This window comes from Balaenoptera acutorostrata, chromosome 5, assembly GCF_949987535.1.
Source record: "Balaenoptera acutorostrata chromosome 5, mBalAcu1.1, whole genome shotgun sequence".
NCBI classification, from domain to species: Eukaryota; Metazoa; Chordata; class Mammalia; order Artiodactyla; family Balaenopteridae; genus Balaenoptera; species Balaenoptera acutorostrata.
Genome location: NC_080068.1, coordinates 44,599,826 through 44,618,088, shown reverse-complemented (window position 1 = coordinate 44,618,088; position 18,263 = coordinate 44,599,826). Strand labels below are relative to the sequence as shown.

Genomic DNA, 18,263 nt, shown 5'->3' with positions numbered 1-18,263 from the left:
TGGTGGGATGAATTGGCAGATTGGGATTGACATATACACACTAATATGTATAAAGTGGATAGCTAATAAGAACCTGCTGTATAAAAAGAAATAAACAAACAAATAAATAAATAAAATTTAGGAAGTAAAAAAAAAAAAGAAATTACCCAGCCCATAAAAACTAACCACCCTGTAATCTGGGGACTTTTGACTTCTGAGCTGGCCCACACTCTGTCTGTGGAGGGTGTTTCTCTCTAAATAAATCCACTTCTTACCTAAAAAAAAAAAGAAATTTGTCTTAGGTCTTTACACCCCACCCCCCAGGAGAAACGAAAGTGTGGATTCAGGACAAAAAGCATAACTAATTCTATAAGGAAATCACTGAGCATTTGATCTTTGATCAGTCCATCAAAAAGATATAAAATCTTTGCTAACTGATTTTAATAAATGCTATACCAACTCATTTGTAGGTTGTAAATTATAACCTATACAGCTGCCAACAAGCAGTGATTTATAGGTGGTCTATGTTGTTTCTTATAGTCAGTGATGTCGTCTAAAGTAACAGCCTGAGGTCTAAGAGGGATAGGCCTGGGGAGACAAAAGCAACCAGAGTTTAGAGCAAGAATCATTAGTAAACTGATTCTTTTTCATTCCCAGATAAATAATTGTTGGTTCACTCCCACTGAACACTAATCTTAATCAGTTCTGTGTTTACCAGATGGCACTAAAAATGATGAAAGATAATAAAGTATAAATATTGGATGCTGCAATACCTTAGAGCAAAAGCTAGTAAAAACTTAATTGCTTCTTGGTGGAGCAGGGGAGGACTGGAGAGTCAGATGATGACGAATGTCATCTGCAAGAGGGGAACTTGTTTTCATGACTGTGTTTTTGGAAATGCTTTTATAATGAGTTAATCATCAGCTTTATAACTGGATAAATTTGTGAGCTGTGCAAACTGGCATATTTTAGATTTTACACTAAAGACTATTGGGACATATCAATTTGTCTTAAGAATATAAAGGATAATATATTGTTTCCAACATGTTCATTGGTTTCTTTAAAGCCCAGTGGAGGACTGACAGCCTGTGACAGCTTCCTCGTAAAGGCAGTCTCCTGTGTATCATGATTAGAAGAGGTAGTATTTGCAAAGCACTTAGCATTGTGCCTGGAATATTAAGTGACTGTCATTAATTATTGTTATTATTGTGCTCCGTGGGGATGATCATATGAGTCTATACCAACCTGCAGGCCTATGTGGTGTGACTGCAGAGGGGCTGGGAAGGGTCCCTGACCCTGCAAGTCCAGATTCACCCTTGGGACTTTGTGTTCTATTAAATGCAAATATCTCCTTAGAGGTCATTTATGTCTTAGCATGAATATGTTTATTAGAGCTCTTCAGAAGAGTAGTGTCAAGACTAGGAAAAAAGAGTGAGTCTACAGCTCCTGGCAACTTTGAGGCTAAAGGCAGTGAGGACAAAACCGGACCCACTAGCACGTCCCCTGGTGCCTCACAGGGAACATTCTCCATGTTTCTCACATTATCAGCCTTCTGAACCAACTAAGATTCTGCCTGTGTTGCATGTTGGACCAACCGTCTCCCTTGATTTTCCAGGGAATTCTACAGGTCTTCCCTTTTCCTACAGCAAACATTAAAAAGGAACATGTAAGAGTGAATAGAAATTTCTTTGTGGGGCGTTTATAAATAGATGAAATAACAGGGCACCTCTCTGGGGGACAGGTGCCAATACTCCCTCGGTAAAAATATCATCATTCTCTCTTACTTGGAGTGAAAGTCTCACTATGCAAAAGAACCACTTCCAGAAAACCACTGTTGAAAAATTTAGCTGTCACTGGCCGACCCAACAATATGCCAGTGGTGGTAGCTGGTTGACCCTTTGAAAGACACCGAGGAGTCCTGGCCTGGAGGAGATGGGCTATAAGGTCAATTTGGAGGAAGGCAGAGAGTATGGCTGGTTCCCACGATCCCCAGGGAACAGTACAAAGGGGACAGAATATTAAATGAGGGCCTTGGTCCCTAAAGGAAAAGTGGGGAATTGGGGCCAGACATGAGTACAAAAGGTTCCTTTCTTTTTTTAACCTATGTTTCCATTTGCCAGCTTGATATGTGTATAGGCGCAGGGGAGAGCATCACCCTAATGTTAAGGCTGACCTTTAGATTTAAAGACAATATCTACACACATCAATATTTATCACAGAGCCTAAGCATTTTTTCGTCCTTGCCAGTGAAGGAAAAAATAAGGCATTCTTTTTAAAGCAAACATATTGCACAATATTACATTCTCATGCAGGATTTTATGGCTCATGAAATATATTATTTCATGCAGCAAAAGAAATGAAGTCAAGAATTGGCTGAAATGATTAAAGATGGTAAAGGGAAAAGAAAACATAAGGTAAGCAGGTGAATGTAAAAGGATTTATGAGAAAAAAAGACCCTCAAAACAAAAAGCCCTCTTCAGCATATTGACATGATATGATACCGAATTATCAACTAAGCCCACCATACATTTGATATGGGTTTGGGAGAATTTACAATAAAAAAGAAACATACCAAAGCACATAAAGCATTCTTTATGCTCTTCTTACCTAGGAATGCTGCCATGTTCATAACTTGACTAAACACACAGCTTGCAGGAGGTTCATCACCTGCAATACTTGAAAAACAGGAAGTGTTTTATTATTACTATAGTAAAATCGATAACTCTCTGCCATTGACTGAATGTCTGTGTCCCCTAAAAATTCATATGCTGAAATCCTAACCCCCAATGTGATGGCATTAGGAGGTGGGGCCTTTGGGAGGTGATTAGATCATGAGGGTGGAGCCCTGGTGAATGGAATTAGTGCCCTTATAAAAGGGACCCTAGAGAGCTCTCTTGCCCTCTTTCTGCCATGTGAGGACACAATGAGAGGATGGCAGTCTGCAACCTGGAAGAAGGCTCTCTTCAGAACCTGACCATGCTGGCACCCTGATCTTGGACTTCCAGCCTCTAGAGATGTAAGAAATAAGTTTCTCATGTTTATAAGCCACCCAGTCTATGCTACTTTGTCCTAGTAGCCAGAACTAATACACCCTAAATTTTCCTAAGATCCAACAGATCAGAAGAGAATTATCAAGTTACCTTATATATGGTGCATGCTTCACACCAGGTTTCCTGGATAACAAAAGAAAACCCAGAATCTCAGGTTAAAGCATGGTCACTTGTGCATAGTTTAACTTCATCAGTGGCAAAGTTTTTGTTAAATCTACTGATGAACAAAGAATTACCCAGAGATAGATTTTACCTTTCAGCTGAGTTTAATGGGAAAATTTTGTCATCTTCCACAGCTATAAAGTATCTATGAAGAAAAAACAAAAAAATTTATAAAACAAAGTAATGTAAAAAAAACCCAAGAATCATTTGTTTCCCAGTTTTATTGGACTAACTACATTAAATCATATTCATTTTTTTCTAACTGGGAAAATGTTGTTTTACTACAATGCTTTACCTATAGCTCACCTAGCCCTCTGAACCGTAAATGTCATTAATAGTATTTCTTTAATTTTCAAAAGAAAATTAATGGCAATTAATTAATGGTAATCATTATAATCTGGAAACTGGGAAACAAAGAAATAAGACTATACAACTTTGGGCAAACTAAAATTAGGATTCAAAGTTTTTAATTTCTCAGGAATACGTGTCCACCTTTCTTAATGAACTGCAAGGAAATAAAATAATTTTCTAGAAGTAAACAGTACTTGAAATAAGCAAGTGTGGGAATGTTTTGTGATAAGCAAGACTTCTAATGTAATGATACCCATTTTATAAACGTACCAGACCCAGTCACACACACCAAAAAACTGGACTATGAACGGGGCTGTGAATGGAATCTTTATAGCATGTTAGTGTCAAATTAGCAAATCTTGCAAATAATGAGTCCACATCACCAGTATTCTTCACCGTCTGCTTTGCATAATTTATTACTTGCTCTTATTATTTACTTTGGGTGAAACAAGAAGGGAAGAGAAATGGGGAATTTAGCATGATTGAACTAGTAAACATTATTTTAAAGTATTTACAAATACATTCATATGAATATGAACAGTTGTCCCTCTGTATCTGTGGGGGATTGGTCCCAGGACCAGCAGTGGACACCAGATTCTGTGGATAATCAAGTCCCATAGTCAGCTCCACATCCAAGGGTCCATATCCTCGAACTCAACCAACCATGGATCATGTAGTACTGTAGTATTTATCGAAAAAAATCCACATATAAGTAGTCCCTCGCAGTTCAAACTCCTGTTGTTCAAGGGTCAACTGTAACCTACGCACATCCTCCTGTATACTTTCATCTCTAAGTTATTTATGATACCTAATATAAATAGTTGTAAATACAATGTAAATGCTATGTAAATAGTTGCCAGTGAGCAGCAAATTCAAGTTTTGCCTTTTGGAACTTTCTGGAATTTTTTTTTCTCGAATAATTTTGATCTGCAGTTGGTTGACTCCAAGGATGTGCAGTCTGCAGACACAAAGGGGCAACCATACTATCAACACTTGACATTTTTATCTACATTGCACCTGAGTCCTTAAATAAGAGAATACTCACACTATCCACAATCCAGCTGATGTAAACAAGGTAAATACAAGGGGTAAAAACATCCATATGCTGCATTTCTTCCCATCCATGCCTGTACCCCTGAAATAAAATGAACAGGTGTTAATAACCAAGGCAAAAATTGATCTCACTCTTTCAAGATGGAATGGAAGTTTACTTTAACCTAAAAAAGTGTATTTTATGAATCTGTGATTCGAATCAGTGTCATTACTGTTACCTACACAGGTAGGAAATCCCTTGAGGAAGCAACATGGAAGACTGTTTTCTATCATTAGTTTAAATATTCCAGAGTATTAGTTGAGAACTGATGGAAAATTTCTCCTGAAGACGTGTATCATTATACAAGCATCAGTGTATTTAAGAAAAGACCAGAGAGTTTGGTTTAGGACTTTCAGGAGAAAAGCTAGATATCAAAGGCATACTCCAACCTACTTTTAGTGCTATTATTAACATTTATGGATTATGGATCCATGGATCTGGCATGTACCTATGTCTACAGCTTGGCAGACAAGAGTGTGAGAAACAAATGGTTACTAAACAAATTAGCAGCGCAGGAAGAAATGACAAATGCTTTGGAAATCTGAACTTTCCTCATGACATGTTATCGAGCAACAATCTCAGAAGACTCTAAAGACGAATGCTCTAGAAAACAATGTACTGTGTATAACTTTAAATTCGCTCCAACCAACACAGTCAAAAAGGATACAGATGTCAGGCATTTTGTATACTATATTTTAAAAGGAAAACATATGAATAAAAATTTCTCCACAAAAATGAAGTGAAAACCAGAAGCTTCAGAAGTGTCTGTGGAAAGTTATTGGTACAGAACAGAAAGAAACAACTAATTATCACTTTCCTTCTTTGCCCAAAGCCATCAGACAAAATCTATTTGAGACTCTGGGTGCCAACAATCCTTAAGGCAAAAGAAAAAACCTGTTTCAAGAAAATAAAGTGCCCTAGTGACTTCCGCAGGTGACAAAGAGAAGGGTAAAGTGATTAAATGGTACCTCTAAGGAAATATCACTGCTCATTATTTGGGGTTTTACAATTAACTGCAAAAAGTCGCTTACTGGGTTTGAATCAGCGCTGCCACATTTCTGAGCACCTCTGCAATACCTGCTTTCATGTGCTGAGACTCCCTGGCCCTTCCGAGTGTTGAGAACAGAGAGAGAACACAGCCTTCCCTTCCAGGCTGGTAATCTGCGAGGTCTCAGGAAGGTCTTAGTTCTCAGAACTGACCTACCTGATTAGGTAGATCTTTCAGATCAGGGGACAGACAACTGGACCTAATAATGTGTCTTTGAACAGACATGCTGTAGTGTAAACACCTACTTGGGTAGGGGTGTTAAATAAATTACAGGATCTAGGAGTCGAAACACATTAGAACTACTTTCAATCAATTTAATTCAGTCTAATCCAATCTGATCCAGTTCACAGGTATTGACAACCTACTTGTGCCAGGTACTATACCGGGCGGTGGAAATACTGAGGTCTAATGAGTATAACTCTTTGTATGTAATGGTCCATGCAATATATAAAAGCTATTATCTGAGCCAGTGGTGCATGGCTGCCCAGTTTATACGATGTCGAAAATGATGAACATTTTAAACATATACAATATGACTTTTCAGTGTCTATTCATTTATTTATGTCCAGAAAATTGTGGGCTCATAATAGAGCTATCAATAATGCTAACAAAAATAATTCCACCAGTAGCCAAGATGCAGAGGGAGTACAGAAAATAGGGATGTTCACTGAGCATGTAAACCAATTTTTCTGGATCTGCCCCTGAAATAGGGCGCTCTGACAAGATGAGTACAGCCGAAAGGGTTCCACTGGAGTAAGAGTTAGGGGACCTGGTTCTCAACTTTCGCTTTGCCTGTAACTGACTCCGTAAGCCTGAGCCAGTTACTTAAATCAGCAACACCATTTCCCCATCTTGCCGCATGAAGACTGAATTCTAAGAGAGGGAGAAGGGCATCAAAGACTGAGGCCTCACAGGGTGGTGGTACCTTGGAAGTTAACCCAAGTTCAGCATCTTATATTTTTACAGTAACAGAATGCTCCCATATACCCAGAGTAATCAGCTGCAGAAGAACTCATGCCTATGAACCATTTTCACTCTAGGCTGATGAGTAAATCACAGTGTCAACTTACTGATATACAGTGAAAAACACAACTGCCAAAAGGTTAAATATTCACATGGGCTTCCCTTTTAAGGAATGTCTATATGGAAAATCAAAATTTTGAAGCAGGAAATTAGAGTGAAGAGAGTTAATGAGATGATAATTCTAAGAGCAAGGCATCAAGCGCAATAGCTTTGTGTGCTAATTTCCTTTACAGAGAGGCAGTATGGAGGACTGGAAATGGTATGGCCAGGCTAGGACTGAAGCCCAGTTCTGCCACTCACTAGCTGTGTGATCTCTGGCAAGTTATTTCATCTCTTAAGCCTTAGTTTAATGATGGAGATAATTTCTATTTTGTAGAGTTGTGCTGAGGATTACTGACAAGGCAGGTAAAGTACCTCACACATAAATACATGTCCTGTAAGTGGCATCCCTGCCTACTCTAACTGCCAAGCAGATCAATACACCCGTTAGGACAAGGGCAGGGCCTCACGACAGCTTAACACTTTCTTCTCTGGGCTCCTGCTTTTCTAGAACAAGGCAGACTCCCTTCCTGATAGTATTAATAATAGTTTCTTTCTTCAGATGACTCTCCAAAAAATTAATTAATACCTTTTTCTTACACATGTATTGAAGGCCCACCTTCTTAAGTTTCTACCCTCTGGTTATCATTAAGTATGCATTGCTTTTCTTATTTTGTTTTGGAAGCAGCTAAGGTGGCTAATGGCTACTCTCCTACTAAATTATTTTAGTTTTACTAGTTTAATTCTCATAGGGAAACCTTATATCCAAATTATGAGAAAACCATGCTGTATCCCTTGCCTAATGATAGATGAAATTTCCCTTTTTTAACCCAAAAGGATGCCTTGGGAGGTGATAAGAATAAGTCTATGGATAATTGTATTATTTAGCTTCTAATGGAACTACTTTGGTGCTTCTTCAGGAAGTTTACATTGGTTATGCTTTTTTTTTTCCCTTAGAGAAAACTGCAAATTCATGGGCAGTTGTAAGAAAGAAAACAGAGAGATCCTGTACATCCTTCACTCTGTCTTCCCATCCTGTATAACCACAGTACAATGTCAACACCAAGATACTGACATTGATATAATCCTTTCACTTTATTCAGATTCCACCAGCTTTACATGCTCTCCTTTCTGTGTGTATGTGTGTGTGTGTGTGTGTGCACGTGTATTTAGTTTATGCAATTTTACTACATGTGTAGATTCATGTGGCCACCACTACAGTCAGGGTACAGGACAGTTCCAACACCTCAAAGATCCCTAATGTCGCCCTTTTATAACCACACCCACTTCCCTCCCCTGCACCCTCCTTAATGATCTCTAGCACCCATTAATCTGTTCTCCATTTCTATAATTTTACCATTTCAAGAATGATATACAAATGGAATCATGTAGTATGAAACCTTTAGGATTGACTTTTTTCACTCATCATAATTCCCTGGAGACCATCTAATGTTTGTGTTGATCAATAGTTTGGTACCTTTCATTGTTGGCTGGTATTCCATGGTATGGACGGACCAAGTGTGTTGATTTACCTCTTACAAGATATCTGGTTTGTTTCAAGATTTCGGCCATTACAAATCAAGAAGCTATGAACATTAGTGTACAGGTTTTTGTGGGAACATAAGTTTTTTTTAATTGATTATTATTTTTTAAAAAATATTTATTTATTTATTTAGGCTGTGTTGGGTCTCCGCTGCTGCGTGCGGGCTTTCTCTAGTTGTGGCGAGCAGGGGCTTCTCTTGTTGTGGAGCACAGGCTCTAGGCGCATGGGCTTTAAGAGTTGCTGTGTGTGGGCTCAGTAGTTGTGGCTCGTGGGCTCTAGAGCGCAGGCTCAGTAGTTGTGGCGCACGGGCCTCATTTCTCCATGGCATGTGGGATCTTCCTGGACCAGGGATCGAATCTGTGTCCCCTGCATTGGCAGGCGGATTCTTAACCACTGCGCCACCAGGGAAGTTCCGGAACATAAGTTTTTATTTCTCTGGAATAAACACCCAAGATTGCAATTGCTGGGTCATTTGCTAATGCATGTTTAGTTTTTTTCTTTTTTTATTCAATCTCCACAGAGACTGTCAAAAATTGCCATTGCAGACTATATTTCAAGTCGTTATGGTGGGGTATTGGGAAAAGTTTTCAGTTAGCAATAATCACGCCTTGGATAAACCTCATTGGCTACAATACTGCCACTGCGCAAAGCTAATACATGTTTAGTTTTTAAAGACTCGGTCAAACTGTTTCCAGAGCAGCTGTACCATTTTATTTTCCTACCAGCAATGTATGATTGATGCAATTTCTTCACATCATTATCACTATCGATATCACTATTTGGTGTTATCATTAAATAATTGGTGTTAATTGGTGCTATCACAATTTTTTATGTTAGCTATTCTGATAGTCATATAGTGATATCTCATCGTGGTTTTAATTTGCATTTCCCTGGTGGCTAGTGATATTGAATATTTTTTCCTGTGCTTATTTGCCATCTGTATGCTCTCTTCAGTGAAATGTCTATTCTTGTCTTTTACCCATTTTCAACTTGGATTTCTTTCTTTTTTTTTTTTTACAGTTGAGAATAAAAAAACAGTTTGAAATTTCTTCATATATTCTAGATACTAGTCTGTTTTTGGACATATAGTTTGCAAATTATTTTCTTCAAGTCTGTAGCATCTCTATCCTCTTATACAGGGTCTTTTTAAAAATTATTTTTGTGTATGTGTGATAAAATATACATAACATAAAATTTTTACCATTTTAACCATTGTAAGTGTACAATTCAGTGGCATTTAGTACCTTCATATTGTTGGGCAACCATCACCACTATTCATCTCCAGAACCTTTTCATCTTCTCGAACTGAAACTCTATACCCATTAAACAATAACTCTATTCCCTCCTCCCCCAGCCCCTGGTATCCACCATTCTACTCTCTATTTCTATGATTTTGCCTACTCTAGCTACCTCATGTAAGTGGAATCATACAGTATTTGTCTTTCTGTGTCTGGCTTATTTCATTTATTATAAAGTTCTTGAGGTTCAACCATGATGTAGCATGTATCAGAACTTCATTTCTTTTCTTTTCTTTCTTTCTTTCTTTATTATGTATTTATTTAATTTATTTTTGGCTGTGTTGGGTCTTAGCTGCGGCACGCGGGACATTTGTTGAGGCATGCGGGAGCTTTCTTTGCAGTGCGGGGGCTTCTCTCTAGTTGTGGCCTGCAGGTTTTCTCTTCTGTAGTGGGTAATATACCACTGTATGTATATGCCATATTTTGTTTACCCATTTATCTGTAAATGGACACTTGGGTTGTTTCCACCTTTTGGCTATTGTGAATAATACTGCTATAAACATATATATAGCATACACAAATATCTATTCATGTCCCTGCTTTCAGTTCTTTTGGGTATATACCTAGGAATTAAATTGCTGGTACTTGGTGGTCACATGGTAATTTTATGTTTAATTTTTTGAGGAACCCCCATGGTAGCCGCACCATTTTACATTCCCACCAGTGATGTACAAGGGTTCCAGTTTCTCTACATCCTCACCAACACTTGTTATTTTCTGGTTTCTTTTTTTTCTTTTTTATTTAAACAGGGATTGTGTCAGATTTTATTTATTTATTTATTTATTTATTTATTTATTTGGCCACATTGTGCAGCTTGCGGAATGTTAGTTCCCTGACCAGGGATTGAACCCGGGCCTTTGGCAGTGAAAGCGTGGGGTCCTAACCACTGGACCACCAGGGAATTCCCTATTTTCTGGTTTCTTGATAGTATCCAGAACTATTTGTTTAAAAGACTGTCTTTTTAAATTTTGATGAGTTCTAACTTACCAAGTTTTCCTCTTGTGGATCATGATTTTGATGTCAAGCCTAAGAGCTCTTTGCATAGCCCTTAATATCGAAGATTTCCGTCTGTATTTTTTTCCCTAAAAGATGTATAATTTTACATTTAAATCTGTGATCTGGTTATGTCTTTTTAAACAATAGATTTCTATTGTCTTATTCAATTGGATTAGACCCTAGACCATTTATAAATCACTTTAACAAGGATCAGGAAATAGGTGATGAGCTAAGTCAGTCTTCTGACTTAGTAATAAGTAGTAAAGAAGATTCTTATAATGAAGAACATATATTTAAGCCATAATACACCCTACCATGCCAGGTTCTTTTGTCAACTGACGAGTATGAGGTTAAGAACAGAACAGTGAGGTGTATGTGTGTTGATGGGGGAAGTTCCCTTACTTACTTCACCTCCCTACCCACCTTTGAGTTATCATGGAGACCAGAAAATCAAAGTAAAATGCTCTTTCAGGACCAGCTTCTGGTTTTGTTAACCTACCAATACCCCATCTGACATATCTTGATGCTTTTATTTCCTTCTCCCTCCCTGGTGGGACTGTGTTAACCAAAGAAGGGGACTCTGCTACATATACTTTTCTTGTCCAAAATAATCTATTTGTCTTTCCTTAGCACATACCCAGCTGATAATGTAACCAAAGAACCTGCAATAGAAAAAACACTGATATGCTCTCTACTTTCTGTGCTGGAGGAGGATTTCTGGAGATGCCAGGAGATGAATGTTTGATTTGGTTTGGTTCATAAGGTGTTCTGGCTTGACAAGTTCAGATGTTTGACTGGAAGTACTTCTAAAAGAAAAAAATGAATAGATCTATTCAATCAACTCTCTTCATTGCCTCAATGTTATCTAAGAATTAAAAGTTAAAACTGAGTGGTGGTTCTCTTTCTCCCATCCTTCCAGACACCATTAAAATAAACTGGCCCAATGCTTCCTATCACAGTAGAAAGTGTCACACAAACTTTACTTATATTTCCAAGCAAGGACAAGTTCCACTCTTTCCCTGAGCTGCATCAACATGGTACCTACCAGCTATGAGGATACATTTTTCCTTGCCTTTTTAAAGAAAGAGGAGAAGAAGGAAGGACTACTCTATACTCCTAAGATAGTTTTATCTGTGCATTCTGAATTATACTTTTTAAAATTTTTGTGTAATATTTACTCCATTGATATTAATCTTCCAATAATACCTCATAGGAAAAAACTTAGGATAATTGCTTCCATGTCCCAAATGGTAAACTATATCTGGAACAATGTCACCTAATGCGTTTCTGACAAAAGGAGGAAAAGAGCCAGAATTGCATAAACCTTCTCGAAAGGGTTCTGGCATTTAGACTCAGTTTGGAAGACTCCCCTCCAAATGGTGTCATGTACCCAAATGATTTGCAAAGCTGTTATCCAGATGGTCAAATCCTCCTCGAATGCCAGTACCGCTAATCCCTGGTACATTTCTCTTGCATGTTCTTTTCTTCCAATAAATAACATTCTCAAAGTTTGAGCGATCTTCACTCTCTTTCATGGAATCTGTGGTAGGAGTGGGACTGCACAGTGGGGACTGCTGAGCACTCAGAGTCAAAGGCTGAAAATCTCGATCTGCTCCCTGCTTCCCTGAGCGTTCCTTCTTCCTCAGAGAGAAAAATGAACTGTCAAACGTTTGCAGTGGCTCTACTGTCGACACTTTTGTTCCTCTGTAAGTCTTCTAGCTTTAATGCTCAAGAGAACACTCGGTCATTTGAAAATTTACAATCTCATGGAAAGAAACAAAGTGTTACTTAAGCCCACATTTGCTCAGCACCCAAGACTCCAACTACATGAACGTGATTTGAAAAACGTGATTTGACCCCAACTACATGAACGGGTCTTGATAAAGTTGAGGTCATATATTCATAATTTTAATCACCAAATTCCAAACAGATGATTCTTATAGTATAATCTAATGAAGCTACTCAAGTCAAAGAATATAGCATACTGTTACCAATGATAATCCTTGAAGACAAACTTTCCGTTCTTTCAGGTGGTGGTAAAACTCATCCAAGCCACAAATGGAAAAGGAAAGCCCATTGGATCATCTTGATCTACAGATTTTAAAACTTTATTAATAAGAAACTACTTATGACAGTGAAATGTCTCAAAAGTTAAGATAATATCTTTTGGGGCTGGAAACGATTTGCTTGTTATGAATTGGAAGGATTTTGTATAACCTAGGGTAGTGGTGAGAGGCAGCTAGAGTTCATGGGCTCAGGAGCCAGCTTACCAGGGCTTGGAATCCCAGCTCTGCCACTTACTATAGTGGTTGTGTGATCTCGGTTGTTCAGTCCTCTCTGTGCCTCAGTTTCTTCATCAGTAAAGTGGGAACAATAATAGTACCTACTCATCGGGTTTTTATGAGGGTTGAAAATACATTTAAGGCTCTGATAACAGTGCCTAACATTTGATGGCTTTTCAATAAGTCTTAACTATATGCCACTGCAAGTGATCTTCGGGGTCTTCAGTTATCTTTCTTAAAATTTTGTAATTTATCAGGAAATAAGCTCTCTGCCAAAGCAATTTTTCATTCTGCTCCCAGGGCCAGCTGGCATGGAGCAGGAAAGATTAACGAGTCACCCACTAATGACCAGGATTGTTGCACTGTCTATGGACCAAGAGCATCCTTGATATTTTTTTAACCTTCTGGGAATCTCGAGTTATTTTCCACATGTATCATAGACAAATGTGGAGAGTGTGTGTTATTTTGTAATTCAATCACAATTATAGATGGTAATGACAAGGACTATTTGTTTTGTTTTGTTTCATCCCTAAAATGTTTACAGGGTCCCAGATGTAAGTCAGCATAGAGATCTGCAATACAGCAAACTCAATATGCTGATGGTTAAAATTTTGCTTTCAAAATCCTAAGTTTGGGAAAGCATGATAGCTTGAGTGACTTGGTGTCATATAAAAATATATGACTTCCTTTAATCATACAGATATAAACAATACTATTCAAGCTATGAGGTCAATTTTGAGCCAAAATAATTTCCACGAGCACTGGAAAGAAACAATATATTAATTAATAACGGAATTCTTTAAAATATTGCCATCTCCAAAAGAATATGATAGTTTCTATGTAGAACGAATGGTGACTGGTTTTTCTTCAATGGGCTCTTGATTTCTAAAATCAATCACTTTCATTCAGTTGACAAATGACTTATAGGGATCCATTCACGCTAGTGGCCCAAATGATTCTTTTTCTCAGAAATAGATGGAACATACTGTCCTCACACCATTCATGGAATAATCCCAGAAGGAAGTCCCTTCTTCCAGTATTTCAATTCAATAATAACCTCTTAGAATTTCTATGCCGAGATCCTCCTCAGAGTCCATTTATATCCTCAATAATAAAAATATTTCCCACATATGGCAGATATAATTGCCAACTCAACAATCATTTCTCCTCTTTTTCTTAGCTAACAGAATCTAGTTTTACCCAGGACAGCAAAGTGTTCAGCCCAAGAGTATAAGTCATGGCCAGTATAAGTCAATCATAGTTATCTCATTTTCCTTAGACAAATATCTTTCCAGACTCCCTTGCACCTGGCCAATGAGATGCAATGGAAAGCCTCTTTTCTGCCCACTCTTCTCCTTTCCCACTTGGGATGCTGTTGTGAAAGTATGATACCTAGTGCTATGGCAGCCATCATGTAACCATGAGACAACAAACACAAGGACCCAAAGCCAAAATACTAAGGATGGCAGAGTAGCAGATGGAAAGAAGTGACTCCTTGATAATATCATTAGACACTGTACTAAATTCCCAATATCACCAGCTCCCAAACTTCTTGTAATGTGAACCAATTAAGTCTTCATTGCTTTGCTTTATTACTGTAGGTTGGTATAGCATCAAAATCCGCTCTCCCTTCTTCCATTATAACTGGGCAAGTGGCTGCTCAACTACACTATAATTAGCAGCCTCCCTTTCAAGTGAGTGTGGCCCTGTGTGTAAGTTCTGTCCAATGGAATGTGAGTGAAGGCTCTTACAATAAAAATATTGTATTATATAGGAAAAGGTATCTATTTTCTAGAGATGCACACTGAAGTATTTGGGGATTAATTATCATAGTGTCTAAAATTCACTTTTAAAAACTTCATCCATGGGGTGATGAAAGAATTTTAGAAATAGAGTGGTGATGGTTATAAAACATTGGCAATCTAATCAATGCCACTGAATTGTATACTTAAAAATGGTTAAAATGGTACATTTTATGTTATATATATTTTACCATAATAGAAAAATAATTTTTAAAAACTACATCATCAAGAAAAGGTGCACCACATCACACTGATTAGGATGTCTATTACCAAAATCAAAACCAAAACCAAAAAAACCCAGAAAATAACAAATGTTGGTGAGGATGGAGAGAAACTGGAACCCTTGTGTAGTATTGGCAGGAATGTAAAATAGGGCAGCTGCGATGGAAAACAGTGTGGTAGTTCCTCAAAAAATTAAACACAGAATTACCATACGGGCCAGTAACACATTTCTGGATACACACCCATAAGGACTGAAAGCAGAGACTCAGAGATATTTGCACACCCATGTTCACAGCAGCATTTTCCAAGGTAGCTAAAAGGTGGAAGCAACCAGTGTCCATCAATGGATGGATAAACAAAATGTGGTGTAAACATACAATGGAGTATTATTCAGCCTAAGGAGGAAGGAAATTCTGACATACTATACAACATGGACATTTTGAGGACATAATGCTAGGTGAAATAAGCCAGTCACAGAAGGACAAATACTGTGTGATTCCACTTATATGAGGTACCTAGAGTAATCAACTTTATTGAGTTGGAAAGTAGAATGGTGGTTGTTAGGGGCTGGGGGAAAAAGGGGATAGGGAGTTAGTGTTTAATGGCTACAGAGTTTGCTAGATGAGAAGAGTTCTGGAGATGGATGAAGGTGATGGTTGCAAAACAATGTGAATGTACTTAATGCCACTAAATTATACACTTAAAATGGTAACTTTTACATGATATTTTACCACAATTTTTAAAAAAAAGAACAGACACAAAAAAAATGTCACAGAAGATCTAAACAGACATTTCTCCAAAGAAGACATACAGGCCAAAAGGCACATGAAAAGATACTTTAAAATCTAGAAGAACTAAAGAACAAACAAACAGAGATGAACAACACAATAACTGAAATGAAAAATACACTAGAAGGGATCAATAACAGAATAACTGAAGCAGAAGAATGAATAAGTGAGCTTGAAGACAAAATGGTGGAAATAACTGCTGAGGAACAGGATAAAGAAAAAAGAATGAAAAGAATTGAAGAAAATCTCAGAGACCTCTGGGATAACACTAAACGCACCAACATTCAAATTATAGGGGTCCAAAAAGAAAAAGAGAAAAAGAAAGGGTCTGAGAAAACATTTGAAGAGATTATAGTTGAAAACTTTCCTAACATGGGAAAGGAAATAGTCACCCAAGTCCAAGAAGCACAGAGAGTCCCATACAGGATAAACCCTAGGAAAAAAACACCAAGACACATATTAATCAAACTAACAAAAATTAAATTCAAAGAAAAAATATTAAAAGCAGCAAGGGAAAAACCAAAAAGAACATACAAAGGAATCCCCATAAGGTTATCAGCTGATTTTTCAGCAGAAACTCTGCAGGTCAGAAGGGAGTGGCAGGATATACTTAAAGTGATGAAAGAGAAAAATCTACAGCCAAGATTACTCTACCCAGCAAGGATCTCATTCAGATCTGATGCAGAAGTCAAAAGCTTTTCAGACAAACAAAAGCTAAGAGAAATTCAGCACCACCAAACCAGCTTTACAACAAATGCTAAAGAAAGTTCTCTAGGTGGGAAACACAAAGGAAGAAAAAGACCCACAAAAAGAAACCCAAAATAATTAAGAAAATGGTAATACAAACATATATACGATAATAACCTTGAATGTAAATGGATTAAATGCCCCAACCAAAAGACACAGACTGGCTGAATGGATACAAAAACAAGACCCATATATATGCTACCTACAAGAGACCCACTTCAGACCTAGGGACACTTACAGACTGAAAGTGAAGGGATAGAAAAAGATATTCCATGCAAATGGAAATCAAAAGAAAGCTGGAGTAGCAAGACTTGTATCAGATAAAACAGACTTTAAAATAAAGACTGTTACAAGAGACAAAGAAGGACACTACATAATGATCAAAGGATCAATCCAAGAAGAAGATATAACAATTATAAATGTTTATGCACCCAACATAGGAGCACCTTAATACATAAGGCAAATGCTAACAACCATGAAAGGAGAAATCAACAGTAACACAATAATAGGAGGGGACTTTAACACCCCACTTACACCAATGGACAGATCATCCAAACAGAAAATAAATAAGGAAACACAAGCTTTAAATGATACAATAGACCAGATAGATCTAATTGATATTTATAGAACATTCCACCCAAAAGTGGCAGAATACACTTTCTTCTCAAGTGCACATGGAACATTCTCCAGGATAGATCACATCTTGGGTCACAAATCAAGCCTCAGAAAAATTAAGAAAATTGAAATTGTATCAAGCATCTTTTCTGACTACAACGCTATGAGACTGGAAATCAATTATAGGAAAAAAAACTGTAAAAAACACAAATATATGGAGGCTAAACAGTGCATTACTAAATAACCAAGAGATCACTGAAGAAATCAAAGAAGAAATAAAAAAATACATAGAAACAAATGACAATGAAAACACGATGACCCAAAACCCATGGGACGCAGCAAAAGCAGTTCTAAGAGGGAAGTTTACAGCAATACAATCTCACCTCAAGAAACAAGAAAAACTCAAATAAACAATCTAACCTTAAACTTAAAACAACTAGAGAAAGAAGAACAAAGAAAACCCAAAGTCAGTAGAAGGAAAGAAATCAGAGATCAGAGCAGAAGTAAATGAAATAGAAACGAAGAAAACAGTAGCAAAGATCAATAAAACTAAAAGCTGGTTCTTTGAGAAGATAAACAAAATTGATAAATCCTTAGCCAGACTCATCAAGAAAAAAAGTGAGAGGACGCAAATCAATAAAATTAGAAATGAAAAAGGAGAAATAACAACTGACACAGCAGAAATACAAAGGATTGTAAGAGACTACTACAAATAACTATATGCCAATAAAATGGACAACCACGAAGAAATGGATAAATTCTTGGAAAGGTACAATTTTCCAAGACTGAACCAAGAAGAATTAGAAAATATAAACAGACTTATCACAAGTAATGAAATTGAAACCGTGATTAAAAATCTCCCAACAAACAAAAGCCCAGGACAAGATGGCTTCACAGGCAAACTCTATCAAACATTTAGAGAAGAGCTAACACCAATCCTTCTCAAACTCTTCCAAAAAATTGCAGAGGGAGAAACACTCCCAAATTCATTCTGTAAAGCCACCATCACCCTGATACCAAAACGAGAAAAAGATATCACAAAAAAAGAAAATCATAGACCAATATCACTGATGAACATAGATGCAAAAATCCTCAACAAAATACTAGCAAACAGAATCCAACAGCACATTAAAAGGATCGTACACCATGATCAAGTGGGATTTATCCTAGGGATGCAAGGATTCTTCAATATATGCAAATCAATCAATGTGATACACCACATTAA

At 37.4% G+C, this 18,263-nt stretch overlaps 1 protein-coding gene and 1 non-coding gene across 6 annotated transcripts in view; both read right to left on the bottom strand.

The window, feature by feature from the left end:
* Window positions 1-18,263, bottom strand: part of TMEM150C (transmembrane protein 150C) — an 89,250-nt gene that overhangs the window by 10,781 nt on the left and 60,206 nt on the right. For all 5 annotated transcript variants that reach the window (XM_007165622.2, XM_007165623.2, XM_007165625.3 and 2 more), the window contains 4 exons: window positions 4,588-4,677; window positions 3,283-3,336; window positions 3,120-3,152; window positions 2,587-2,654 (listed from right to left, as the gene is read on the bottom strand). In XM_007165622.2, the coding sequence (XP_007165684.1) occupies window positions 2,587-2,654; window positions 3,120-3,152; window positions 3,283-3,336; window positions 4,588-4,667 (235 nt within the window). In that variant the 5' untranslated portion in view covers window positions 4,668-4,677. The remainder of the gene's footprint in view (window positions 1-2,586; window positions 2,655-3,119; window positions 3,153-3,282; window positions 3,337-4,587; window positions 4,678-18,263) is intronic.
* On the bottom strand, window positions 8,800-8,940 carry LOC114237881 (U4 spliceosomal RNA). Its single transcript, XR_003623349.1, has one exon. It is a non-coding gene; the product is annotated as a U4 spliceosomal RNA (small nuclear RNA).